This window comes from Martes martes (assembly GCF_963455335.1).
Source record: "Martes martes genome assembly, chromosome: 3".
Classification (NCBI taxonomy): domain Eukaryota; kingdom Metazoa; phylum Chordata; class Mammalia; order Carnivora; family Mustelidae; genus Martes; species Martes martes.
In genome coordinates, this window is record NC_137890.1 from 77,107,449 (window position 1) to 77,135,300 (window position 27,852).

The following is a 27,852-nucleotide window of genomic DNA, read 5'->3' on the forward strand; positions in this document are numbered from 1 at the left end:
GACACATAAGCACATACAATCTTCTAATTTTAAATCAAGTAAGTCCTAGTTATTTAATGTACAGCATGGTGACTATAGTTAATAATACTGTATTGTGTATTCGCAAGTTGCTAGGAGAGTAGATCCTGAAAGTTCTCTTATCAACAGGTAAAGTTTTTTTGCCTAAGTATAATAGTAGATATTAACCAGATTTGTTGGGTTATTTTGCAATATATACAAATATTGAATCATTACATTGCACACCTGAAACTAATATAGTTTTATATGTCAATATTTCAATAAAAAGGACATATAAGCACTTTTCAAATTTTTACTTAACGTGGTATCACTTTATTTACGAAGAGCATAGCACTCTGATAAGCCCATTTTTTTTTAAAAGATTTTATTTATTTATTTGACAGACAGAGATCACAAGTAGACAGAGAGGCAGGCAGAGAGAGAGGAAGGGAAGCAGGCTCCCTGCTGAGCAGAGAGCCTGATGCGGGGCTTGATCCCAGAACCCTGGGATCATGACCTCAGCCGAAGGCAGAGGCTTTAACCCACTGAGCCACCCAGGCACCCCTAAGCCCATGTTTTAAAAAGGCATATCACAGGGGAGTCTGGGTGGTGCAGTTGTCATGAGATCAAGCCCTGCGTTGGGTTCCCTGCTGAGTATAGAGTCTGCTGGAGATTCTCTGCCCCTCTCCCTCTGCCCTTCCCACTGGTGAGCGGGTGTCCTCTAAAAAACAAATAAATCTTTAAAAAGGCGTTTCACATAAAGTTCTTTAACAGATGAGAGAAAACTTTAGGGAAAGATTTCTAGATGGTCATGATCCAATGAAGAATATTTTATAATTGTGAAATATAAAACAAATCATCTACCATCATTCTTCCCCAACAATGTAGGTAAGAACAATGTATTATATATTTTACACATATTATACCATAGAAAGAAAAAACAAGTACACATGAATGGCAAAAAACATGAGCCTCATTAACATTTTTAACTAAGACTAAGACTGGCAAGTCATCAGAATTTTTAATACTTAAAAAGCATAATATAGTTTTTATTTAATGGCTGACAGATTTTTAAAAACATATTTTTCTGCCTCGCTTGTACGATATAGCAATTTAGCCAGCAAGCACTCTTAGGAAACAAACTAGTTAAGACTATCAGCTCTTCCACTTACTGACAAACTCTTCCATTTATTAACAACCTCTCTGCCCATATTCTTATTTATAGAACAAAGATAAGACGGCCTACCTCATAGAACTGTCATGAAAACTAAACTGGACTAATAAAAAATGCTTAAAATACTGCCTCATAAATAGTAAGAACTCAATACAAACTAGTGACTACTATTATCATAGCAACTTAAAAGTACTCAAGCTAGGGCTCCTGGGTGGCTCAGTTGGTCAAGCAACTGCCTTCGGCTCAGGTCATGATCCTGGAACCCAAGACTGAGTCCTGCAACTGACTCCCTGCTCAGCAAGCTTCTCCCTTTGACCTTCCCCCCCTCTCATGCTCTCTTTCTCTCTCTCTCTCTCTCTCATCCTCTCTCAAATAAATATTTTTTTAAAAAGTACACATGCTATACAGTTTTCTTACAGTATATCTGTATCAAGTCTTATTAACCTATAAAATAATAATTTCTACTTAAATAAAACAAAACAAAACCCTACAATAAAATTACTGTAAGTTAGTTTACCTGAGCAGTTTCTATTTTCAACTTGTCAATATTGAGGGTGTTCCTCTGTAATCCACTGGCAGCCAGTGACAGAAGCTGCTTCAGAGCTTTAATATCTTCTTGTACTTTAAGCATGGCTTTTGAAGACATTCTACTAATTTCTTCTTGTACCTGTTTCTGTTCCTTCACAAATTTCCTAAAAAGATACATTAAACTGAATTTAAAAAAAATACACCTTTGGTTTCCTACAGGAAAAAAGTACATTTACTATAGGTTGGTCAGAGTCCTAGTGTTTTAAAAAGGAAATATTAAAAATTCATCCACAGTTCACATGCTTTTTTCAGAATGACAGTAACAGAATTTTAATTCCCATTATTCTGCTTTGTTTACAAAAGTATTAAAATTTTTACTCAAGTTAAAATGTTTAAGAGGAAGAAGAGATGTTCCCCTTAAAATAGATTCTAACATTCTTGAACATGATATATCTAATTACATTTGACACACTTACTGGAGGTTTTCAACATCCTGGCAGATGACAGGAGGTAGATTTTCATCCTTCAGTGCTTTACTATCCCTAAGAAAAATGCCACAGATATATTAAAGCCATTGAGATTATAAAAAGCTGACAGGTGAGTTCCACTACAGTTAAGTGTTAAAGGGGAGGAAGTAAAACAAATATTCCCCATTTATAGCTCTCATGGTTGATTTCAAATCTCTTTATAAAAAACTGTTAAGTTTCCTGACCTTTAAAGTAGCTTTAACAATTCATCTGACAGGGAGATTTCTTTTCTAAAAAGACTGGCATCTATCATAAGTACACATAAATGCATCTGACCAAATGTTTAAGAAAAAAATTAGAAAATACAAGAGATTAAATATTGAACTAAGTTCCCCTGGCTCAAAAATTCTATGACTGACCTTTTCTTCGGTTCAAAAATATTAAAGCATTCATTAAAGAAAGTCTACAAACTTCTCATAACGAGATGCTCATTATATTTTACTTAATTTTAATAATTTCAATTTATTCTTCAACAAAACAAAACCTAGGGATAGGCTAAGGGAATCATAAATATTTAATGAGGATAGGAATAGGTGAAATTTGGCATGCTATAATGTAATTATGAGTTAAATTTCAGTCACAGATCTGCTACTACTTCCTTGATATAACCCTAAGCAAACCTCAGTCTCTTCCAGCTTTCTCATTTATGTAATAGGGCTAAAATACACATAAGATATTTTGGAGTCATGAACTTGATCATTTATTTACAAATGTTTTATCTAATGTAATGCAAATTAGATGAGAAAATACAAGTGGTAGTAAAAATAGTGATCTTTAAACCTATATGATGTATATGGAGGCTTTTCTCCCTCTTCATCATCAGAAAATAAATGGGACTGGTCTAGTAGTTTATATATAAAAGGTATATATATGTAAAACTGAGCATAAAGTATTCCAGAAAGAATTGGTGATAAACTTTCCTAATGATTAAAAATTAAAGATCTGACCTTCCAAATCTTTCCAGAGCATATGTTTATTATTTTATTTTAGACAAAAACTGATTCAAAGAATTTTTCTTCTAAATGTCTACATAGTTTCATTTACTTCCAATGGTATCACCTGCCTATAAATTAACAAATAAAATCCTTCAAATAAAATATTTTAAAAGTGAAATTGTAAACTTACTCTGGTCTTGTTCCTGTTTTATCACCTAGAAAATTTAAGAAGCTTCATGTAAAAACAGGTCATTTAACAATGTATTCCAAATTCAAGTTTTAATTTAATACAAACTTAGGTATAAACAGAAACTTCAAAGCATTTAATGGACAGACTCTTAGACATCATGTGAGGTCACTTGTCACAAACTCCAAACACAACATACTATGGGGACATGTTTGTATACACAGAAACAGATAGTTATGTAGCTGATTTGTATCTATTTCTTTCAAGGGCAAGAATCTTCCTTTTTCAACTATCTTCTATAAAAAATATTCTTGCTTAGCACAGTTTAACTCCTGCAAGTTCTACTTGATGCTTTCTTAGGTTCTATCAGTTTAGGATACTAAAATATGTCAGACTACCTGGATGTCTCTAAATATTTTACAAAAGCAGCAGTTTAAGATGATGTTTTTAATGTGTGCAGATATATCAACAACTTTCTCATGAACACCTATTTAGTGGTTATCATTATTAGCTTATGTCTAAAAGTAGAAAAGTAAAAATGCTCCATCAGCAAAATGCAGTGACTCACTTTCTGCTTTTCCAGAATTTATTTCACACTACAAAATAAGACCTGCTTAATTAAGAAAATACAGGAACACACAAAACTTCATCCCTTCAGAGAACCTTAATGGTTCCTCTTACACAACCTGTTTTGGCACTTACACACACATTTTTAAACATGATCAGGATGACCATAAGTTATGTTAACATATTTTCTCAGGATGTTGTAATTAAGTCTTTTTCATGTCACTTAACATGATTTTAAATGACCACAGAATACTGATGACATAGCTGTATCAGAACCTTTATGCCCAATCTTCTTCTTAACATATAACATTTACTATATAAACAATGCTGCTGCAGTCAATGTCTTTATCTCCAAATACTTGGGCATGACTTTGTTTGTATTCCAAAAAAAGAGAAATTTATAGGTCAAAGATTACATCAAGGAAAGCTGACGTATTATCAAACTGATCCTTTAAGACAACTGTTCCAATTTATCTTCCCACCTACTATGAATAAGTAATTTTTCCATCACACCCTCAACAACAATGTACATTTTTCTAAAACAATCACTTACAGTACATAGGTGAAGAATGCCACTTCATTATAATCTAAATTTGTATTTCTGACAGTACTAAGTAAAACATTTCAAATATTAATTAGACAAGTCTATTTCTCCTTTAGTGAATGGTCTATTCTGGCTATTTGTTCATCTCTGAAGTATGTTTCTCACTGACTTCTAAGAGCTATTTCAACATTAAGCATATTAATTGTCTCATACATATACTTCATGTGTCTTTTTCTAAAATGAGACCCTAATTTTAAGATACATCTCAATTTCTGATGTTAAAATGTGAAAAAAAATAAGCACCTAAACATCAAGTATTTTACTTCCAATCTGTCATTTACCTTTTACCTTTGTCCACAGGGTTTCTTTTGTTTACCTTTTTAATCTAACTACAATTTATTTTTCCTTACTTTGTATTTTGCTATTTCTCTTTCATAATTTAACATTTCTGAAATTGGTATCCATGTTCTACAGATGGAAGCCTTTGATTGGATGAGACACAGTAAGATAAAGTAGGATTTAATTTTTTCCCACAGAGTTCAACTTTTTTATTCATTAACGTACTATTTTGCTCTTTCTTTGATATTCCATTTTTATTATATTCACAGAAGTTTATATACACACAAACCTGTGTATATAGAACTTAGGCCTGTTTTTAGCCTACCGTGGGCCCTGACTAGTCCATCTAGCTTTGCATCTGTAATACCTGTGGACTGCTATAAAAGCTCGCTGTCAGCACTCCATCTCTGTTCCTGCCCTGCTGAACATTATCTTCCACACGGCTCCCAGAATGCTCTTCTTCAAACACGTATCTCATGTCATACTATTCACATCAAAACCCTAGTGGGTCTCAACTGTCCTCCGTGTAATTACAAAACTCTTTAAGATGACACACACAGGGCACCTGGGTGGCTCAGTGGGTTAAGCCGCTGCCTTTGGCTCAGGTCATGATCTCAGGGTCCTGGGATCGAGTCCCGCATCGGGCTCTCTGCTCGGCAGGGAGCCTGCTTCCCCGCCCCCTCTCTCTGCCTGCCTCTCTGTCTACTTGTGATCTCTCTCTGTCAAATAAATAAATAAAATCTTTAAAAAAAAATATTTTAAGATGACACACACAGCCCTTCCCTTTATGACATCTGGAAGATCAGTCTTCCCATGCTGCAGCTCGCTGGTTTTCCAGCAGTTCTTCAAAAGAGTAAAGATCATCCTCGTCTCTAGATCTTACTCCATGCTTCCCCCACTTACAGAACATTGCTTCCTACCCTTCTTCATCTATCAGACCCAATACAGCAGAGCCAGGCTAACTGATGCAGCTGCTAGGGAAACAGAGAAATCCTTTAGATTAATAAAGAACCCCCTGACACGTATAGCAGGTTAAAAGGAACTGGATGTGGTATATCAGGTCATGTGCACTTATTCTACATACTCCTTTTGTTCAACTCTGAGGCACAACACAAGAGGAAGACAATGGGGGAAGGCGGAAATGGAGGGGGCAGTGAAGGGAGATTAACTCCTTATATTTCTCTTACTCCTTTGCCTCAATTAGGTCCTTCACGTGGAGCCTAAAAGCAATTACAATAAAGAGAGAACCAGTTTCATAACTAAAATCAAAGTAGTTCAAGGGTACCAGACTGCTTCAGCTGATTAAAAAAATAAGCTGCTAAAACATCTAAGATTATTTTTTCTAATTTTGATGTGGCTACAAAGAAAACTAAGTAAAAGCAAGAGACAGACCCCTATGTTGAAAAATCAATTTTCGGGGCACCTGAATGGTTCAGTTGTTAAGCATCTGCCTTCAGCTCAGGTCATGATCCATGGTCCTGGGATCAAGTCCCGCATCAGGCTCCTGGCTCAGCAGGAAGCCTGCTTCTCCCTCTCCCACTCCCCACTTGTATTCCCTCTCTAGCTGTCTCTTCTTCTCTGTCAAATAAAATTTGGAAAAAAAAAAAAAAAGTAAAAAATAAAAATAAATTTTCATTTTCAAAGTTATCCTAAATTTCCTAAGTTTAAAAGGATTTTAGGATAGCCAGCTTTTAAAACAGTACTTCACCCTAGAATAGTATGTCTACATAATAAAAACCATATCCAAATAAAAAATTCTTACATAGATATATGGACACCTTCATCTGTTACCTCATTCTAAGTTCTTCAGAGGATTCAATGCAATATGTGAAACATGCTTTCATCAGAGGCAGAAGAGACATTGCAAAACAAAACAAAAAATCATGCACAGGGAATCAACAAAAATAAACATCTTTCAAAATGAATCTGGACTGGTAATTTTTAAAAAGAATATTCAGCATTGCAAGAACACAGTGAGAAGGGCATTTTCATACTGGCTGGTGGGTAATAAATTGGTAAACTCTTTCTAGAAAGTAATTTCACAATATTTACCAGGAGTCTCCAAAACTCTCCCTCTCTTTAAGCCAATGATTCAGTTTCTAGGTATTTGTCTTAAAAAAAATAATCAAAAATATCAATGAAAATTTATAATAAAAGCAAACACATAGAAAGCATTTACTATGTGCCTGGCTCTACTGAAGTTTTATAAATTGTAATCCTCGGACCAACAATGTCAAGTAGTTACTGTTCTTTTCCCCCACTTTACAGATAAAGAAACTAAAGCACAGAGGGATAAATAACTTGAACAAGGTCACAGAGCTTGTAAACAGTTGGGGGGATTTGAAGCCAGATGATTTCAGCTCAAGTCCATCCCCTTAAGCTACAATACTACATTGCCTCTCTCCATAAAGATGCTCAAAATGTTGATACTTCCTAGAATATATGAACTGAAAACAAACACTAATAATGGAATGATGGCTGATTAATGATGTATCGATTCATAAAGCTGATTTAAGCAGCAATAAAACACTCCTAAAGAATTAATGAACTGACAAATATTGGTGATATTACATAAGAGAAAGAACAGGTTATAAAGCAATAGTTGACCTTTGAACAATGCAGGGATTAAGGGTCCTAACCCCCCAGGCAGTTGAAAATCTGTACATAATTTGACTCCCCAAAATCTTTACTAATAGCTTCCTGCTGACCAGAAAGTTTACTGACAATATAAAGTCTATTAATACATACTTTGTATGTTATATGTATTACAAACTGCATTCTTACAATAAAATAAGATAGAGAAAAGAAAGTATTAAGAAAATCATAAGGAAAACACATTTACAGTACTCCACTTTTATTGGAAAAAATTCACATATAAGTGGACCTAAACAGTTCAAAGCATGTTGTTCAAGTATCAACTTACATACCATATATGTGTTCATGATCCCAACTTAAGAACATATATTAATACACACATTGATAGCTACATAACCATATGCATATACAAAACTCAGTTTTCTATAAAAATAAAATCTTAAATACATAACACACAAAAAAATTGTGAGATATAAAGCAAATTTAAAAGTAAAAACTTTACTACTGAACATATAACTAAAAACCTTCCTGACATAGGAATTTAAGTTATTGTTAGAACATAACATTACTTACTCTTTTTATCTGATGAGCTACTAAAATCTATACCACCAAGACCTTCATTGCCTGCAGTTGAAGTAGCTGCTGTGGTTCCCAAAGTCAAGCCTAAAGCATTCTGTCCAAGTCCTACAAATAAGCCAAATAAATTTTACAAAGAAAGTCTTTACAATGATTTTCCCTTAATGGCCAAAATTCTCAAATGCTTTCAACTTGGATCCCATTTTTGTTCATAATTGATTTAAGCAAATAACACAGAATAAGTCTAAAGCTGGGATTCAATGGTGTATGTAGTCTGGATAATATAATTTTAACTTCTTTACTTTTTAGGTAATTTTTTAAAGTGTAGACACACAATGTCACATTAGTGTACAACAGTGACTTGACAAGTCTATACATGCTATGTTCACCACAAGTGTCACTACCCTGTCACCATACAACCTCATTACAATACCACTGATTATATTCATCCCTGTGACTTATTCCATAACTGGAAGGCTGTACCAACCCCCTCTCACCCATTTTGTCTGCCCTCCCTACCCTTTCTGGCAACCATCAGTTCTCTGTATTTATGGGTCTATTAATTTTTCTTTACAACTTCCATTTATTGATAAATTTCTCTAGGATAGCTTATAGGATCCTTAAACAGGCCTTTCTTTGTTTCTTGATATAGTCAGTCAATATTAAGAAGCAGAAAAATTTATTTCTACAATATGGCTAAGATGTCCAATTATGCATGAAAACCATTATTTTATAATTCAGTTTTCATACTAAACAAAAACATTCAGGTTAAAGAGACAAAGTGGTCTGTTCAAAAGGTCAAAATACAGATAAAGTAAATTTAAATATAAATATTTACTATTTCAGAAAATGAATACCATCAATTACCTGATGCTGCTGTATTTGAACTCTGGAAAAGTGAACTTCCCAAACCAGCCAAGGCTCCCCCTAAGGAAAGGCTTGTTGATGCGGTAGTAGTTGTAGCTGTTGTTCCACCCAAATTATTTAGCGTAAATCCTGTAGATGCTATAAAAAGTAAAACTGTAAGGCTTCAAAAGGAAACATCATTTCTAAGAACACTGGAGAAAATACAAAACATTCCCCCACCACCACCAAAAAAGACAGCCCTCACGGCCATGACAAAATTCACTCTAATTTTTCCTAAAAAATAACTTGCTAAAGATAAAATTACATATACTTAAGAATAAAGAGAAATAAGACCTTAAGGCAAATGCTAGTGATACAAATAAGAGTTCTAGGTAACACTAGAATGGTATAAGATAACTGATTCCAGAGAATAATAAAGAATTTTCAATCCAGGACACCAAATTCGCCTTCAAAATGGAATGAATCCTAAGGCAGGCAAGGTTTATGCAAATTCTTTATCCTTTCTTGTCACCAATATGCTCCTTGAAAACAAAGTGAATATTAATAGTTTTACATTTTACATTTGCTCTGTAAATAGAGGTCAACTTTCAGGATGGCCCCTGCTGCTTTAAAGCCAATGATGATCTTTGTAGGATCATAATTGCTGAGTGATTAAAATAAAAACTTTCCAAAACTGAAGTTATCTTTAATAAGGTGGATAGCTGTATTCACTAGCCAAAAACAAAACAAAATTCAACCACAAAACATGACTTTTTCCATTCTGCCTCACCTGCTGGAGTTGATGTCAGAGCAGACGAAAGAGTAAGACCACTAGCTGAGGTAGAAGTAATAGGGAGAGCAAATGGTGTGGCAGATGCAGCAGGTTTAGTGAATCCTAAACTGAAACCTGTTGTAGATGCAGATGTAGTAGTTGGCGTTCCTGTGTCAAACAAACAAACAAATCCTATTTTACCATAACTGTGTATGTATTATACCAGTTTCAGTCAGGATCCCTAAGAGTTCGTGACCCTACTTTTGTAGCTAGAAGGATATGTGGGTAGGTATGAAAAAGGAAAATATAGAAGTTGGAACCAAATCATGGTGAATACTTAGAAGAGGATGCTATGATTTAGGAAAAGCAAGAAAAAGTCCCATCAATGTGGTAATATTGAAATCCAATTTCAGTTCTACCCCTGGATTTACCTAAAACTGGATTTACCTAAAATAGCACTTACCCTTCCTTTGCTTTATACTCAATAGAAAAATATTCCTCCCCTCCAAGGCTATTTAACCACTGTTCTCTACTGTTTCCTCTTCCTTTCTTCTGTCAACTCTGGCTACTCCTTCCAGTCTGCTTTTGTCCATCTCCTTCCTCTGTTCAGTTCTTAAATGATACCGCCTATGGCTCCAGGCCTGCTCCCATACTTCCCAACTACAGAATCTCAGGGAACACGGGTCTAAATCTATACCTACCAGAATCTCCACTGGTTAGTTCTACCAGGATGTCCCTTCACTTTGCACCTCTACGCCTCCCTACACAAAAAATTTCCTAAATCCCCTGCCATGGTCCACTCAAGTTGTTCAAGCCAGAAACCATAATCACCCCTGACATCCCTTCTCTCTCTTGCATTCTACTAGTCACAAATCCAGCTGATTCTCCTGCAGAAATATCCCTGGATTACAAGCATCCTCAAAACCTTTAGCTCAGGTTATCTTCCTCTCAAGAACAATTATAATCTCTTAATTTCTTTTTGTGCTATCAGTCCTTCTAAACTTTAATCTATTCTTGGAATTATTTCAGTTACTTTAAAAACAAGAGAGAACACCAACAAAAAATAATACCCTGGTGATTCTCTCTGACTGAAGGCTCTTATTAGCTCTATACTATCTCTACACTAGAGTCAAAAGGCGTGGCACACAACCACCTTTCCTATCTATTTCCAACCTGCTCTTCACACCCCCTCTCTCCCTACCATTCCCACTTCTGAATCCTAAACTCTAACCAAGTACTTTTCCTATTTCCCTGAATCCCCTTATGACTGGGCTGTTGCACTTCATCAGGAATGATATTTCCTGCCCCCAAAATAAACTCCTACTCTTATCTTCCTCTACTTCCCTTGGTGCCTTTCATACATCTGTTAGAGCACTTATCAGGTTATACAAGAACGTATTACTATACCTGCCAGTCACCTTCACCTCATCACCCACTGAATGCCTTGCTCATACTCATGCTCTTGACATCATTAGTACCACCCTCACCACCAGCATCATCACCACACCAACAGCTAACACTAAATGTTCAAAGCATTATGTATACTCAAGGCCACAGAGTTAGGAAGTAGTAGCTGCTCAAAACTATTAAATGAGGAAATGCATTTTGGCTTTCCCTAAAGGCACTGAGAGAAGCAGCTGCCAGAAATTAAACTTCTGGATTGCCCTTACCACAACCAGAAATTCCTGCCAGAGTACAGTGCTTTGAAATCCTGTATGGGTTCTACAATCTCAGAAAATAAGAGAATCCAACTGCTTGCCCCAAAGCCAATCCTGTCCAAAACTCTGGTAGTGAACAGATGTGTTACACTTTCTGCTGGTAACAGGTGAGTAGCATCCAAATGAAGAAAGTCCACCAATCTTTAGTTTATTTCAAATTTTAATTAATAAATTTAGCTTTAACTGAGTTTCCTCACTGTCCTTTCATTCATTCATTTCCTTTGACATTATTAACTATCATCCTACTTACATTCCCTTTGGCATATCACTACAGAGAACTATGGCGTTTTTGAGCTGAAAAGAAATCCAAAAACTTTTCAGTCCTACCCTTGTTTTACAGATAACCAAAAGCTGCCAAATACTACATGACTACCTAAGGCCTCACAATGATTTGAAGGTACAACCAGGGCTTAATTCTAAGACTTCCGGTCTAGAGTTTGTTGCTTTTTTTTTTCACTAAAAGGGTTCAAATGACTACAAAAATACAATGTAAAATAAACCTCCAGAGAAAAACCATTTTTGTATTTAAAGGCTTTTTTCTGAATTAAAGTCATTGACTTTTTTAAAAACTCCAATACTGAAAGGTTGTATGAGTCAGTGTCTGTGATCTATATTAGGTTCCTTACACGCTTCCTTCTATACCCCAGCTCTGTGAGATATTAAGAAAGAGAAGAGTAGAAAACCACAGATCTGGGATCTTTCCTCAAAAATTCTTACCCAGAGTTAATCCTGTAGTTATAGTTGTTGCTATTCCTGGGGACAAAAAGAGAAATAAAATTTAATCATCAATGGAAGATGACATTTTGGGGGGTTTATTACAAGGGCAAGACTTAGAGTCATCCTCAGGATATGATACTACAACAACCAGTATCTTCCACCATAACCGCTAATAGAAACGTTCTTCCTATAGCACTGGTTTTCATACTACAGGCTATATATAGTTATATAGGGAATACGATTTATAAATGCAAACAACTACTGCTTGTAACAACATTAGGCAAGGAGAAAAAAAGCTACTCCAAGCAAACACTGGCACACAAAGTTGTTTCAAGGAGCTCACTGGCAGCTCCCGCATTCCTGCAGTTCTTACATTTTCTATGTGTGGCTGTGAAAAGTTGCAATCAAAGCTGGAATGTCAATGCAAAAAGTGGTAACAGAGACCAAGAGGCCCTGAGGGTAGAGAATAAAGAGTAAATAAGGAAATAAGCTTTTTAAATGGCAGCATTATTGAAACATATTTTTAACTTAATAATAACCAAGTATCTTTAAGTATTAAAAAACAAATTTTTATTACTGAAATGTCTACCAGAAACCTTGACCTCTTGCCCTTTTCCCATCGAAACAACTGTTTTAATAATACAAAAACTTAAAACGTCTCTTAGGAAGGTAAATTATAATGCTATAGCAAGAAAGGATGCTGACTGCCCCACATATGCTAAATTAAATTAATGTCTAAATTGGTAAACTTGACTTATCTTCACTAAGGTAAAACACTGCATTATATACTCTAATGTAAAAATTAAATTAATTCTTTATATTTAAAGAGGTGTATCTTCTTTGTGTCAAGTATACCAAAAAAAGAAGTTATTTAAAAAAAGAGATCTTGGGATGCCTGGGTGGCTCAGTTGGCTAAGCGGCTGCTTCAGCTCAGGTCATGATCGCAGGGTCCTGGGATCAAGTTCTGCAACGGGTTCCTTGCTCGGTGAGGAGCCTGCTTCTCCCTCTGCCTCCTGCTCCCCCCTGCTTATTCTCACTCTCTCTGATGAATAAATAAATAAAATCTTTTTTTAAAAATCTCATTTCTTTAAATTTTTCTTCTTTTTTTAAGATTTATTTATTTTTGAGAGAGAGCTTGGTGGGGGGGGGCAGTACACAGCAGAAGAATAGGGAAAGAGAGAGAGAATCTCAAGCAGACTCCCCAAGGAGCTTAAAGCCCAAAGAAGGTCTCATTCTGCAAGCACGAGATCATGACCCGAGTGGAAATCAAGAGTTAGACCCTTAACCAACTGAGCCACCCAGGAACCCCTAAATGTGTGTTTTCCTTTACACTAAAATAGATCATAACCTTGGGCGCCTGGGTGGCTCAGTGGGTTAAGCCACTGCCTTCGGCTCAGGTCATGATCTCGGGGTCCTGGGATCGAGTCCCACATGGGGCTCTCTGCTCAGCAGGGAGCCTGCTTCCCTCTCTCTCTCTCTGCCTGCCTCTCTGTGTACTTGTGATCTCTCTGTCAAATAAATAAATAAAATCTTAAAAAAAAAATAGATCATAACCAATGTTAGGCCTATCACTGGCCCTTAATTCCACATCCCTACATATTTTTTCATCTTAATATTTACCATTTTTTAGGTCTGACACCAATGACAATCCCTATAAAGGGAAGAGATATAGACCAGAACCTTAAAAAGAATATCCCATACCTACTCCCTGAAATGTGACAATCCTCCTTACCTGTATTTGTTCCTCCTAGAGTGAACCCAGTGGTAGGTTTCGATCCAAAGAGCCCGGTTCCAAAACCACCTGAAGGAGCAGATGTTGTTGCAGGAGTTGCAGTGCTTCCAAGAGTTCCAAAATTGAGCCCCACTGAAGGGTTGCTTATTTATAAAAAAACACAAAATAAAGTCTACTAGAGCCAGTATTTCCTTAAGAAAAATAAAAATTAACTCTTCAAGGTTAAACACCTTCTTTCATTTGACATATTCAATATATTGCCATAGAATACAAAAAGAACTAACAATTTATTTTTAACCAACCAAATTCAAATATTTTCCTGTTCTCTTTAAAAATAAGTCACATACAAAAGATTTCAGATCCCAAGAAAATCATAAACAGTATCACATATTCTCCTTTTCTAAGTTTTATTGAGAGTTAGCATATTTTAAAATGGCCACAGAGAAATCCTATGAATGTGGATCATTTTCCTCTTGATGACTCATGTATAGTTCACATTTCTAAATACATTTGTTCTTTCCCAACTACTAAATAAAGAAAAATAAAACATACTCAGAAATAGAAAAGTTATTTTAAGTGGTCTTTGCCACCTCTCTGTTGCTATATCACCATATTCATGGATTTAGGCAGGGACAGGGGGATACAGTTACTTTTCTTGTCACCAAAACAGCATTAAGAACTGGGGTAGGGGTGAGAAGAAGAAAAGGACTAAACATAACCTGGCAAGAGTAAAATACAAAGCAAAATTACCCTCTATCCAGATTATGTGTTCATCAGCAGAAATTCTCTTCAGAGTTTCTGAAAGCTTAAAAAGAACAGCTGGTAATAGCAAGTGATGTGAACAAAGTTCACGACTTTCAACTGTTCTTATCAAAACTCAGGGGCTCATATTTGCTATCTACAGTGGGAGAACAAATTATTAAAATAAACAAAAAGTCTTGACAACCTGACACTCCAAAAATTGTACAGGAGAGTTAAAAGAGATTATAACACATAACATAATGGGAGCTCCCATTCATCCTATACAGGTATCTTTATTCTGTCTGCCTGCCCTTCCAAACAGACATAATCATGAGAAGCCAAGGTCAGTTTTAAAAAGCTTACGTCTGGGACACTGCAATTTAAGGAGGCAGCGGTGTTATGGCTGGGTTCCAGTACCAGCTCTCCAATGTCCTGGGACTTGTGTGACATAACTTAGCCTTCTTGATCCTCTATTTCCTCATATGCAAAATGTTAATAACTGTGCCCACTTAACAGATTTTTTGCAAAAGATTAAGAGATTATATGTGGTGAATTAACTTCACTTAATAAATGTTATTACTGTCATCATTAGGAACTTAATAAATTCAACTAAACACATTTTATACGGTATTATGCCAGCCAATCACTGTGAGGGGAACAGAACTTGAAATCAGTCATCAACACTGAGTAGGAGGGCAAAAAAAAAGGGAGCGTGCCCTGTGTCTTAGTTTATCATTGATTTTTTTATTTTTTATTTTTTAAGTTTATCATTGATTTTAAAATGATCTCCAGGAACATAGGTATGTGAAGTACAGAAGGTTGGCAAAACAGGGTTGCAAGGTCTCACCAGCAAAGCACAAAACTTTGAACACTTAATCAACTGAGCTAAAAAGGTATTTTAATAAACTTTATTGGCAAATTCTGAAGACCTCAAATTAAGGAAATGGTTATTATGCTCTCCTCCCTCCCAAATAATTCAGTGATCCCATTGGGTTTTACTGCTATTCCATAAATATATAAAGATGCACAATGAAATTATGTATTTTTATTTTTTCTGAAATTATGTATTTTTAGACAAAATATTTAAAATTTCTTGACAACTTAAGATAACTGAAGACACAAGGTATTGTTTCATAATTAAATGTGAAAACATTACCAAAGAAATACATCAAAGTGGTATCTTCTTACTCAAGAAAGCCAAAGAGAAATTTCTCTGCAGGAGAGAAATTTATTTAAAAGCTACCCCAGACAGGACCAAGTTTTGCCTCAACCCACTATTATCTGCCAATGGCTCACCAGAATGTGTTACAGTTGACTCCAATAGGTCAGGAATATTGTTTTAACTTCTCCAGCATGCCCTAATGTGGACTTAGAAAGTAACATTTATGGAGCACTTACCAAGTGCCAGATATGATGCTAAGTACTTTACTCATCAGCAACTCTGTTCCAGATGTGGTAACTGAGGCTTGGAGAGTAACTTCCCTAAAATGATTTACCTAAAGAGACCAAATCATCAGATGGCACTAGGGGAAGTCAGGTCTCCAAACCAGTACTCCACCAGACAAATATTAAGACAGTATCTCCCTTTCATTCATTTATCCAAGCCCTTCTAAAGTTTCTTTCTTTCTTTCCTTCTTTTTTTAAGTAATCTCTCTACCCAGTGTGGGGCTTTCACCATCCCGAGATCAAGAGTCATGCTGTTCTGACTGAACCAACCAAGGGCCCTTTATCTAGGCCCTTCTAAAGACTGTGTCCATGTTTCTAGCTGACCACTATAATTTTTTTACTCAGTAATTCAACAAATATTTATTAAAGCCCTCTTCATGTGCCAGGAACTGTCACAGGGACAGAGGATGGAGTGGTAAATTTAAGACTCAGATCCTGTCTTCAGGAAGTTTCTAGTCAGTGAAAGAAAGGGATTAATCAATCATACATTCATTCAAAAAATGTGTAGAGCTCCACTGTCTACTGGGGGTAAAAAAAAGTATGAAAAGGTCTTAGCTTCGTGAAGCTTCCATTCTACTGCTGGGATCAGAAAATAAGTCAACAAAAAATGCAATGAACTGATTACAACTGTGATAAGTGCTATGTTACAGGATACAATGAAGATGGAAACCTCCTCTACACTTGCAGATCTAAAAAGTCCTCTCTGGAGATGCCAACATTTGAGTCCCAACAGTAGACACTAGCTTGGCATATGAGGAAGGAGGTGGGAGGGGAATTCTAATGAGAGGGAAATGCCCCCAAGCGGGAAGGGGTTTGGCCAAGCCTACCTGAGGAACTGAGAAAATGCCCAAGTTGATACAGCAGTATTTTTCAAACTAAGATTAGGAGTCATCAGGAGTATAAAATCAATTTAGCAGATCATAACTGGCATCTTAAAAAATGAAATGGAACAGAACAGAAAATATCAAAGTGCATCACATAAATTAAGGGTAAGTATCTTTCTTTGAAACTTTGTTTCAGTTATTTCTTTGCCTGTACCTGAAATGAAATAATTCCTTTCCCAGTAAGTCTGTATTACTGAATTGGAACAAACTGAAATGAGGAAATGGGCTCAGGATGAATCTGAAGAGGTTCCAGATTATTTGGGTCTTGTGGATCATGGTAAGATTTATTTTTACTTCATTCCAAGGATAATGAAAAATCATTAAAGTAAGGCAATGGGAATTTTAAAAATGACTCTGACTATAGTGTGTTAAAAAAGATTGACATCAAAGTAGATTTTTGAGACAGCAATTGCGATTCCATTGAACTAATCCAAGTAGGAGATAATAGGAATAGTTTTCACCAAATAGGAGAAGGGTTACTGGTTGGAAACCTGGAAGAAAGAGCCAGTACCCTTATTTATCACACCATCTAAAACAGAGTCCATTATATGGGAGTGTGTTCAATAAATATTTGTTCTATGAATGACAAGAGCTTGCAACAGGATGGTGGCACTGGAAGTGAAACAAATGGAAACTAGGTAATTAAAATTAGCAGGCCTTGCTGATTAAGGGTGCGAGAGAGAAAAGGAGGTATTAAGGGAAATTCCCAGACTTTTTCCTTGACTATGTAGTCTGTACCTCCCCCCCTTTTTTTGGTAAATTATATATATTTTTTAAGATTTTATTTATTATTTGACAGAGAAAGAAAGCTCTCAAGGAGGCAGAGAAGGGGGGAGGCAGGCCCCTTGCTATGCAGAGAGCCCCCAGTGGAGCTCAACCCCAGGACCCTGGGATCATGACCTGAGCTGAAGGCAGAGGCTTAACCCACTGAGCCACCCACTGAGCCGCCCAAGCGCCCCTGTACCTCCCCTTTTTAATATAAGGAAGATATTTTTGGCTTTTTACTCTACAATGACATCCCTCAAGCTTCAGGAGATACCTTGTAACATTTTCTATGCACACTTCTTGATGTAATGAACTCCTCCCCTTTTACCTTAAAAAGACTGAGTTCTAAAAATTAAATCTCTCACCATGAAAATGACCTTTGACTATTTTAAATGTCTCTTTCTAAACCTCTGCTGGCTGTATTTCGTCACCGCCTGAAGCGGTGGTTTAGCAGGTTGCACAAAAACGAAAAATATGCTACCTACATTTTTCAGTGTAACTATAAGACAATGTGAGTCATTCCAACATAACACTCACGTATACTAATACGCACACTGTTCAAAATTATCACCAAGAAATGCTGCAACACGTACTTAAAACAAAAAACTACAGTAACAAAGGATAGGGTTCCATGGGGTACAAAGATGTGAGCTCGTTTAAAATACCACGAAATCATTAAAGCAGTGGAATGTCCAAAACCGTATATCCTGCAATGAATTCTGAATTACCAGCGATAAAACTGTAACTGTCCCCCTTAAAATTTTTCTATTGTCTTTTTCTGAAACCCCAGAATGACCCACAACGTCTTTCATTCGTTCTATGCCTCAGACTGCCGCACTGCTAGGGCTCAGCGTGAAATCCCAGGCCCTTTCACCCAGCCAGACCCCACTCGACAGGGACACTAGGTGAACCATCGCGGATTCTGGGGACCTCACAACCCTATGACCATCCTCCCGACTAGGCCCCCAAACGGCAGGGCTATGAGGCTGGCGCTGCGCAAGTTTGTCTTTCTTTTTCCCAGACCCGCTAGAAAGGAACCCAGCGGGAAGGGAGAGGGAGGGGCCCACCCACGGGGGTCTCACGGAGAGGACCCGGACCGGGAAGGCGAAGAAGCACAGTTACCTAGATGCCCCCGTCCCGAAGGAGAAACCGCCGCCTGCGCCGGTCCCGCCGGGGGCTACGGTGGTGGAGCCCAGCGTACTGGTCCCGAAGGAGAACCCCGTGGACATGGCTGCCGGGGCTCAGCGCCGTCAGGAAGCTGCAGGGGGTCTGGACGTTCCTCTCTCCTCAAAGCCAAGGCGGGCCAGACAACATCGCTCTCGCCCAGCCGCGACCTGGCGGGAACTTCAAGCCCTAGAGGCAGAGAAGACAAGGCCGAGGTGGGTGGGGCAACCACCCGAGAGCACGTTCCGGCTCCCGCCGCGCGTACGTAACCCACCAGGAGCGAGCCCGCCGCGCAAGGCACCCTGGGATGGGGGGGGGGGGGTGGATCGCGCCCGCGCAAGGCATCCTGGGAGGGGGCGGGCTGCGCGGGGTGGGGCTCCAGCCCTCTTAAGCGGTGGGCGCATGGCGTTAAGAAACAGCTAAACCGTTTCCTTTAGTTCTGTATTTGCATATGTGTTGACGTAATCTGTACTTCATGGCTGTTGAATCTTATTGCTTATGTCTTTCCCTACTGCTAAAAGGGATGCGCGGAATCCCAAGGTGGGGAGGGCCCTATTGAGCAGTCCAAGCAAGTCCTGTTAGAGAAGAGGAGGCGTGCTCAGTCGTCGGTTGGCTGCCGTCCCTTCCGGGAGAAGGACGGGTAGCTTGTCTCCCTGACAGTTCGGAAATCAACTGATAGCAATTCATTCATCCGCTCCACAGCTTTTGGAGCCCGCTAAGCGCAGTCATTGCGAGTTGCCACCCCAGAGGCTCAGAGAGCGTCCTTTGGTGGAGGGTGGCCGATCCCGTTGGTGGTGCTGAGCAAACCCCCTGGACGTCAAACGATGTGGTCAAGTCCACGAAGTTTTTGCAACGTATCCTGCTGGGTAGGAGTCTGGGTCTCCGGGCCCATCGCGTGACGTCCCGCGATGGCTGCCTTCTGGCTTTGGGTTTTGCATTGCTCTGACGCCTCTTTGCTACCTACCAGAGGAACTGCCAAGTGGAAGGGTTAAGTACAGAAACAAGCACAATATAGTGCGGAATTTAAGAGTTCCATGAGCAACCCCTAAACATAAGAAAAATGTAGATTTAAGGAAGAGATCCCCTCTTGTAGAAGCATCAGGAGAGGCTTCATGTCTGGTGCAATTTGAGGTGCTGTCATCATAATGTGGGTCTTTATTCAGAGATTGTTAATTACTCCCGCAAATGGTTTTCCTACTTGTGATTTCTTCCAGTAAAATTCATCCCATAAGCAACCACCAGATTTGCTCTCCTAAAACATAATTCTCACCACTGCACTGCCTTGATGAAACACCCAGTGGCCCTTTAGGCTAGTATTCGTCCTCGGTAAGACAAATCTAAGCTCAGGCCTCACAACTCCTCTTATGCAGCACTTTCTCTAGTGTTGAGGTTGGGCATTGTTGCCTCCTGTGGACTGAATCCTGTCCCTTTAAATTCATGTGTTAAAGCCTTAACCTCCAATGTGATGGTGTTTGAAAATAGGGCCTGTGGAAGGTAATTAGGTTTAGATGAGGTCACGAGGGTGGGGTCCTCATGATGGGATTAATTCCCTCATAAGAAGAAACATTAGAGACCTCTATTTCTCCATTTCTTGAGGATACAGCTAAAAGGCAGCCTTCTTAGGCGAGAGGAGAGCTGATGGGCACCTTGATCTTGAACTTCTCAGCCTCCAAAACTGTGAGAAATTTCTGTTGCCACCCAGACTGTAGTATTTTGTTATGGCAGCCTGAGCACTTACACATTACCTCTGTGTTTGTTTAATTAAAAAACCTAAATAGCATTTTAGATATTATGGACATCACCATAAGGATAATTAAAAAGTGACGTATTTGAACCGTAATTTAAAGAAAAATTTCATAGTGACTGAACAGGACTAGGAAAAAAATGAAATATCGAGGGTTTTAGAGCTTCAGTGATCTAGAAAATGCTATTATCAGTGATAACTTGTAAGATGGTTAATAAGAGGACTATGAGGAAAAAATGTAGGGTATTTTGACTGGAAAAAAAAGATCCCGATGATTTTTGGAGGAAGATAGAATGTGGCTCCCTACATCTTTTAATTCCATTGTGTATTCTTTCCAAAACTTTTGAAGAATATCAACATAAAATTAGTAAGTTCAAAATGCTTGGCCTAGGAGTACCTAGGTGGCTCAGTCAGTTAAGTGTCTGCCTTCGACTCAAGTCACGATCCCCGGGTTCTGGAATGGAGCCCAGCACCAGCCTCCTTGCTCAGCGGGGAGCCTACTTCTCACTCTCCCTCTGCCTGCTGCTCCCCCTGCCTGTGCTCTCTCTCGCAATCTCTCTGTCACATAAATAAATAAATAAATAAAATCTTGTAAAAAAATGCTTGGCACATACAGCTTATATGTTGATTAATAAAACATGTAAGGTTAGCTGGAAGGAAAGTGCATGTAAAAATGTAGTAGGGACTAATATATATTCATAATAAGGGAAACTGATGTGGGCCATATAGGAATTAACTTTGCAATCATTCTGTAAATCTTAAACAGTTTTAAAAATAAGTTTATAAGGGGCACCTGGGTGGCTTAGTTGGTAGAGCATGCAACTCTTGATTCTCAGGGTTATGAATTCAAGCCCATGTTGGGTGTGGAGGCTACTTTTAAAAAGCTAAATAAATAAAATATAAATAAGTTTATAAAAGCAAGTAGTGAGAAATATGAGTTAGATAAAAGTTTGAGTTTGGGGGGAGCCATTCAAATTGATAAAGTATTCCTTTAACTTTATAAAAGTTTTAGTATGGCATTTTTGTCTTGTATCTGGCAGAGTAGTTTAAATTGTGCAGAAGTAACCCCTGAGCTGCCACAGAGAGGAGGGCTACAGGGTTGGAAAGTGGACTACTTAATGAACAGTAGTATTACAATCTATAACATGGTTCTAGATACACGGAGTGTAAGACTGGACTTCAAAGACCTTTTCTCATATAACTTCTTCTGCTTCTCATATTAGCAAAAAGAAAACACTTTATCTCCTTTATTCTACAGAAATAAAACTCCAAAGAAAGCAGTTTCTATAAGCCAGTAATGTGGTTATTAAATGGAAAGCTTGATGTAAAATGTCCATGTAAATTTCATGCCTATTTAAGCCTAAAGTCTATGCATCCAGGCAAAACCATGTAGCACAAGCATTTGGCTTAACTGTCCTTATTTAGAATAACACATTCTATTCCGAAGGATGTTTCACATATTCCTCTTTGACATTGGGGGACCTGAATGGACCTGAATCCATATATCAATTCTATGGGAATTACCACTTTCCAAGGATGAAGCAAATGATTCAGATTCTAAATTATGTAACAAACCACATTCCTTCCCCTTGTTTTTTTAATATTATGTGAATCATGCTAAGAAAACCATCTTTTGCAGTTTTACTGGCTGTATGGTGACGTTGCTAATGTCAGAATCAAACTGAATTATCTGAAAGGCAATAGCATTGTAAAAAAAAAATTAATTTAAACTTGCATTGAAATGGCTAAAGAAGCTTGTTTCCGTGGTATGCTCAGATCAGGATAACTCCGAGAAGTATCATTTGAGAAGTTCTAACATAGAAAGGAAGCTGGAATCTTAAGTCTATTTAAGTGGATCTGCAATATGTATGGTCTGATCCTCTGAAATATCCAAGAAAGAAATTATAATTTAAAGCCTATATATAATCAGTTGACCTCTGTCTTGAATTTATTCCTGGGGATCTATTGACTTTAAAGTTTTATATAGTGTCCTAACTTTTTATAAAAATCCTATTAAAGTTTCAAAAGATCCAACAACAACAAAATTTATAGAAAGTTAGATCAATAGTCAAAATGCGACAAAATGTTAATAACTGCTGACTCTACGAGAAAGATAGATGGTTGTTCATTGTACTGCTCTCTCAACTTCCCTATAGGTTTGAATTTTTTCATACTAAAAAATTGGAGCCTAAATCTAAAACAAAAGTTTCCAAGAATAGATCTAATAATGATCTGTTTCCTGATAAAATTTTCACTCATCACCCAAGAAATGAAAAAAAAAATAAATAAAAAGCAATATAGGGAGTCTTACATGAAGCTAATTTTATTTATTTTTTTTGAAAATTTTTAAAGTAATCTCTACACCCAACATGAACATGGAGTTCAAATCACAACCCCGGGCACCTGGGTGGCTCAGTGGGTTAAGCCTCTGCCTTTGGCTCAGGTCATGATCTCAGGGTCCTGGGATCAAACCTCACAACGGGCTCTCTGCTCAGCAGGGAGCCTGCTTTCCCCTCTCTCTCTGCCTGCCTCTCTGCCTACTTGTGATCTCTCTCTCTCTGTCAAATAAACAAAACAAAACAAAATCACAACCCCATGATCAAGAGTCACATGCTCTATCAACTGAACTAGCCAGGCATCCTGAAGCTAATTATATTTAAAGTGTGGTCATTTGGTTTGAAATTATGTCCTTCCTATTGGTGAGTGTGGATGATGGGACATGAAAAGGTTGCTTTCATGAGCTGATAATGATAATGTATAAGAATAAAACCGGGAAAAGAAACTTGGCAATGTTGGCATAAAATAAATAAGGGAAACTATCTCGTTGCCATTCATTTTCATGCTTCCCTTTTTCCTTAAAAAAATCCTGGTTTTGTGGGAAACATTTACCTGTAGCCAATTAGGTGTATGTGGGAAACTTGAAATGAGACTCACCTCATGAATGAATCCGACTCATTTAAAGGAGTAGCTGCCATACATCCCTTTTGCCATTCTCCTCTTTCTTTCCTGCTGCCTGGTACTTACACATGTGGCTGGGTCTCAACAGCCATCTTGGTCTGTGAGAAACTTAAGAATGAAAGTTATATGCTAAGGAGGGTGTAGCAGAAAAATAGTATAATTGAGTTATCATATCAGCCATGATTTGCCTACATTCAGACTTCTTTTATTTTTTAAGATTTTATTTATTTAGGGGTGCCTGGGTGGCTCAGTGGGTTAAAGCCTCTGCCTTTGGCTCAGGTCATGATCCCAGGGTCCTGGGATCGAGCCCCGGATCAGGCTCTCTGCTCAGCAGGGAGCCGGCTTCCTCCTCTCTCTCTCCGCCTGCCTCTCTGCCTACTTGTCATCTTTATCTGTCAAATAAATAAATGAAATCTTAAAAAAAAAAGATTTTGGAAAAACAATTTATTTGAGAGTGAGTGCTCAAGCAGGGGGAGGGACAGACAGAGAGGAGAAGCAGGCTCTGCCACTGATCAGGAAGCCTGACATGGAGTTCCATCCCAGGATCCTGGGATCACAATCTGAACAGAAGGCAGATGCTCAGCCAACTAAGTCACCCAGTTCCCCCTTCAGACTTCTTTTAAATGAAAGGAAAAAATCAACTTCTGTGTTAAGTTATCATAGTTGGGTCTATGTTATTCATAGCTAAACTTAATATACCAGTTTAAGGAGGAACCCACACTAAAAGATAAATTTTGTATGTTTTACTGAAGAAACAGGAAATAGCCATGATGAACCAAAGTCCAGATTATCTATAGGACTGGAATACAGTGATAAAGGCAAAAACAAAATATCCTGTTATCTAATTTTATTCTGCTAGCAGAGAGCACAGTCGAGTTCTAGTCTTAAAAACACAGGAGCCAAAGAGGGAGAATGTATCTCCATTTATTGTTCTCACATTTTAACGAAACAATTCACTGTACCTGATGGACTCAGTATCCACTGTCATGAAACAGAAATACATTCATAAGACTATTCCATAGCATGCACAAAATTTCTCTCAATTCTCTTTGATCAGTTTTCCCACAGCTTGATTAGACCTCTTTTGGTTACAAGGAATAGAAATCCTCTCGAAGTAGTTTAAGCACAACTGTGTGTACATGTGCGGGGAGATGTGGGAAGACAGAGTTACTGGTAGGTCTTGTTATTGAGACATGGGAGACAGACTTGGAATACAGAGAAGTTTCAAGTGAATCTAGAAGAAAAGGAATAGCCAGGCCTCAAGTATATCAGAAAGCGACAGCTAGACAGTTCATAGGAAATGAACAGGAGAGAGTTGCACTTATTTTGGAACTGAGAAGATCTGGAGGTCCCAGAGGATGGGGGAAGGATTAACTAACTGGTTGAGTGCCCAAGGGAAACAGAGGGGCATTCAGGCATCTGCCACACAAGAATCTGAGACCCAGCTCTCAAGGAGCAAAGGCCAGTGAGCAAATGGGGAGAAAGCAAAACAAACGTGGCAGAACAGATTTCCCCCCACCCTGTGGTGGGAAATCAACCCCACTGTTATCAAACCAGGGAGGTATAGGGAAAAAGAGTCTTTGAATAGGATAGAGGGGCAAATTTATATTTATGTTAAACTAAACTCTTGACTCCTAAAAATAAGATTTTTCTAAAACCCAGAGTAATCAGTACAAAGTTACTGAGAGGTAAAAGGAGAGCCAACAAAGCAACCTTAAAGGGTAACTGTGAAGAAAAAGCTACTGCCTGTTTCACCCCATAAGAATCCAGTGTTCAATGAAGGGATTATGCAGAATAGAGCACGACTGACCACTGTATCCACCAATGTTAATAGCCAGTGTGAACAGACAGAAAGATCAGACATGGATACCACTTGGGCAAATCATCAATATTTACTCATCTAAAGGATTCAGAGAGAAAGTCACACCATCAGGATACACTGAAAAATGATGAGTAATTTTCTTTAAGACAGAATGAGGAGCAAGCCAGCCTCCGAACTCTCAAATCCGGAGACAATGAGAGTTATATTAACCTCTGGAAATATAATATTTCTCCCTCCAAGTATGAGACTGAGGCATATCGGCTAACTTGGCTACATGCACTTTGCTGGGCCAGGTGCACGTCCTCACCTGCAGGTACGGAATACAGAGTGTGATCACTTGCATACAAGGTACAGTCACTCCAATAAGAACAAATGTTTATTCCGTCACCCATTCTCCTCAAATGAACACAGCCTGATCCAAATAAATTCCTAAACTCAGGGCTGAAGAGGAAGAATGAGGATCAGCAGGTACGCAGACATCTCCAGGGATTCTGGGATGCATTTTTAAAACACACGTGCTCACACCAATTATTTATTGAGCATTCATTGAGGCCAGCCACTAAGCTTGAGCATTTCTCTTCTTTACACCATTTAACTAACACAAATAACTCAGTGGAGAAGATGATGGTAAGTATTACTACTTACAAATAAGTAAACCGAGAGGTAGAGAAATTAAATAATTTTGCTAAACTCACACAGATAGTGAACAGCAGAAATGAGGTTTGAATTTAGATAGCTTTGATTCCAGAAAGAATTCTGACCATAGATTTCATCTTCTGCAATAATATACCTAAAAATAAAAGTTAAGAAATGGAGTCAAATGAAATATTCTTATTCTTTCAATGACTTATGTTTATTTAAGAAACAACCAAATTAAGAAATATAATTGCTCTTATAATATCTCATTAGGTGGCAAATAGTAAACATAATTATAAGCAACAACATTTGCTTTTAAAATATAAATGTTATCTCACATGACAATCATAGTCTCAGACAACTCTCACACATTTTGTAGGGGAAGTAAGTGTTTTCGTTTTTTTTTTTAAGAGTGTTAAAACAAACGTTAAGCATTAGGGAGAAAGGAATGCAGGAGATTCTGATTCCTCATTATTTCAAAGCATCATGATTGTTTATTTAATGCTTTATTGTGTTTGTTATTTTTGATGCAAAAAACTACCATCGTTAATTAAGAAAATGCCATTTCATTAAAGTCACCCAATAACTAGTCACATCATTATTGTAAGTTGTTTTTGTTGGCACATATAAGGAAAAATTTAGGTGTCCCCTAGAACTTGGGTGACAAAGGAAGTTATAACTAGATGCAACAAAACAAAACTAATCAAAGAACTAACATTTAAGGACTCCATAGAAAGACAGTGTGGTGTCTAGACCATGACTTATAGGAACTTAGTTGGCCAAATGGCATAGTTAAAGAAACAACAGGACCCTCAGAGGGAGGCTTTTTTAGCAATAAAGCCTAAATTAGGGCTACTTGATATACCCCTATAATAATGAACCTTCAGGGCTGCCTCCAGAGGCTTCCCTGGCCCAGAAACACTACTATCTTGTCCTGCAGTTCATTCCTCCCAATAGGATTTACAGATGCATCAAGATTTTGGCTGAATGAGAACAGCCTATCCACAACATTTTTTCCCTTGCTCTGAATTCATGCTAACTAAGCAAACTTCTCCACTGTAAAGTATCTGCATACCTTTATAGGAAGAGAATATGTTGACCTCATTACTGTTTGCTTTAAAGTCTATTTCTCATGGTCAAGTTAGTATTTTGATATTCACCCGTCTAATTAACCCTAAAAAGTAGATCTCTTCTTGGCTGTCTGGTCTTCCTTTGGGTTAGCCTCAGTGGACTGACTCCTTCACTGGAAAGGTGAAGTTAAAGGTGAACTTATAACTGTTATATGTGCCCTATTTACATAAGTGATAAGATGAAGACAGCAGGGAATACTTAATCTGATTAATTTTATTGTGCTCCCACTTTTTGAGGGAAAGAGAGGATTTAGGAACATTGTTGTGCTTTGAAGTCCTCTTAAACTGGACCATATGCTTGAAGAACATTAATAAGAAAACACATCTAAATGAATGAAACTCTTCTTTCTGGTGTCTCTTTATTTCCCTTGAGTGAACCACCCCTTTGTAGTGACAGAGGAATTAGCGCTCTTTGTTTCTTGCAGTAATCGCCAGGGGTAGAGCTACTGACAAAGAAGCAAATGGCCTGGATTCTTTGGATTTTGCATGTGGTGCCTGACTGGGCCTTCTACTCAGGCTCTGCTACTGTTGCTAACAAGACATCTGTTCCCAGAACTCCTTGTGCCCATTCAAATGCACCGTCCCTTTAACCCACTGAGCCACCCAGGCGCCCCTCAAATACACAATCCCTTTAAATAATGACATGGGGGATCCCCAACAAAACGTCTACCTCATCACTCTATAGTTTAGTTTGCCAATTGTCAAATTCTCCTACAAAGATTCTTTCTAATTAACATTGTATATCTTGAAAGGATGGTCAAAGATCATCAGATATTAGAGAACAATTGTGACATGAAAGTCAGAAACC

At 37.9% G+C, this 27,852-nt stretch overlaps 1 protein-coding gene across 1 annotated transcript in view; it reads right to left on the minus strand.

The window, feature by feature from the left end:
• Window positions 1-19,051, minus strand: part of NUP58 (nucleoporin 58) — a 39,820-nt gene extending 20,769 nt beyond the window's left edge. Inside the window, exons 1-8 of the mRNA XM_080798614.1 lie at window positions 18,713-19,051; window positions 13,755-13,897; window positions 9,606-9,755; window positions 8,837-8,974; window positions 7,967-8,077; window positions 3,352-3,376; window positions 2,176-2,241; window positions 1,689-1,863 (exon numbers count right to left, since the gene is read on the minus strand). Coding sequence (XP_080654740.1) covers window positions 1,689-1,863; window positions 2,176-2,241; window positions 3,352-3,376; window positions 7,967-8,077; window positions 8,837-8,974; window positions 9,606-9,755; window positions 13,755-13,897; window positions 18,713-18,819 — 915 coding nt within the window. The 5' untranslated portion in view covers window positions 18,820-19,051. The remainder of the gene's footprint in view (window positions 1-1,688; window positions 1,864-2,175; window positions 2,242-3,351; window positions 3,377-7,966; window positions 8,078-8,836; window positions 8,975-9,605; window positions 9,756-13,754; window positions 13,898-18,712) is intronic.
• Between the last annotated feature and the right edge of the window lie 8,801 nt (window positions 19,052-27,852).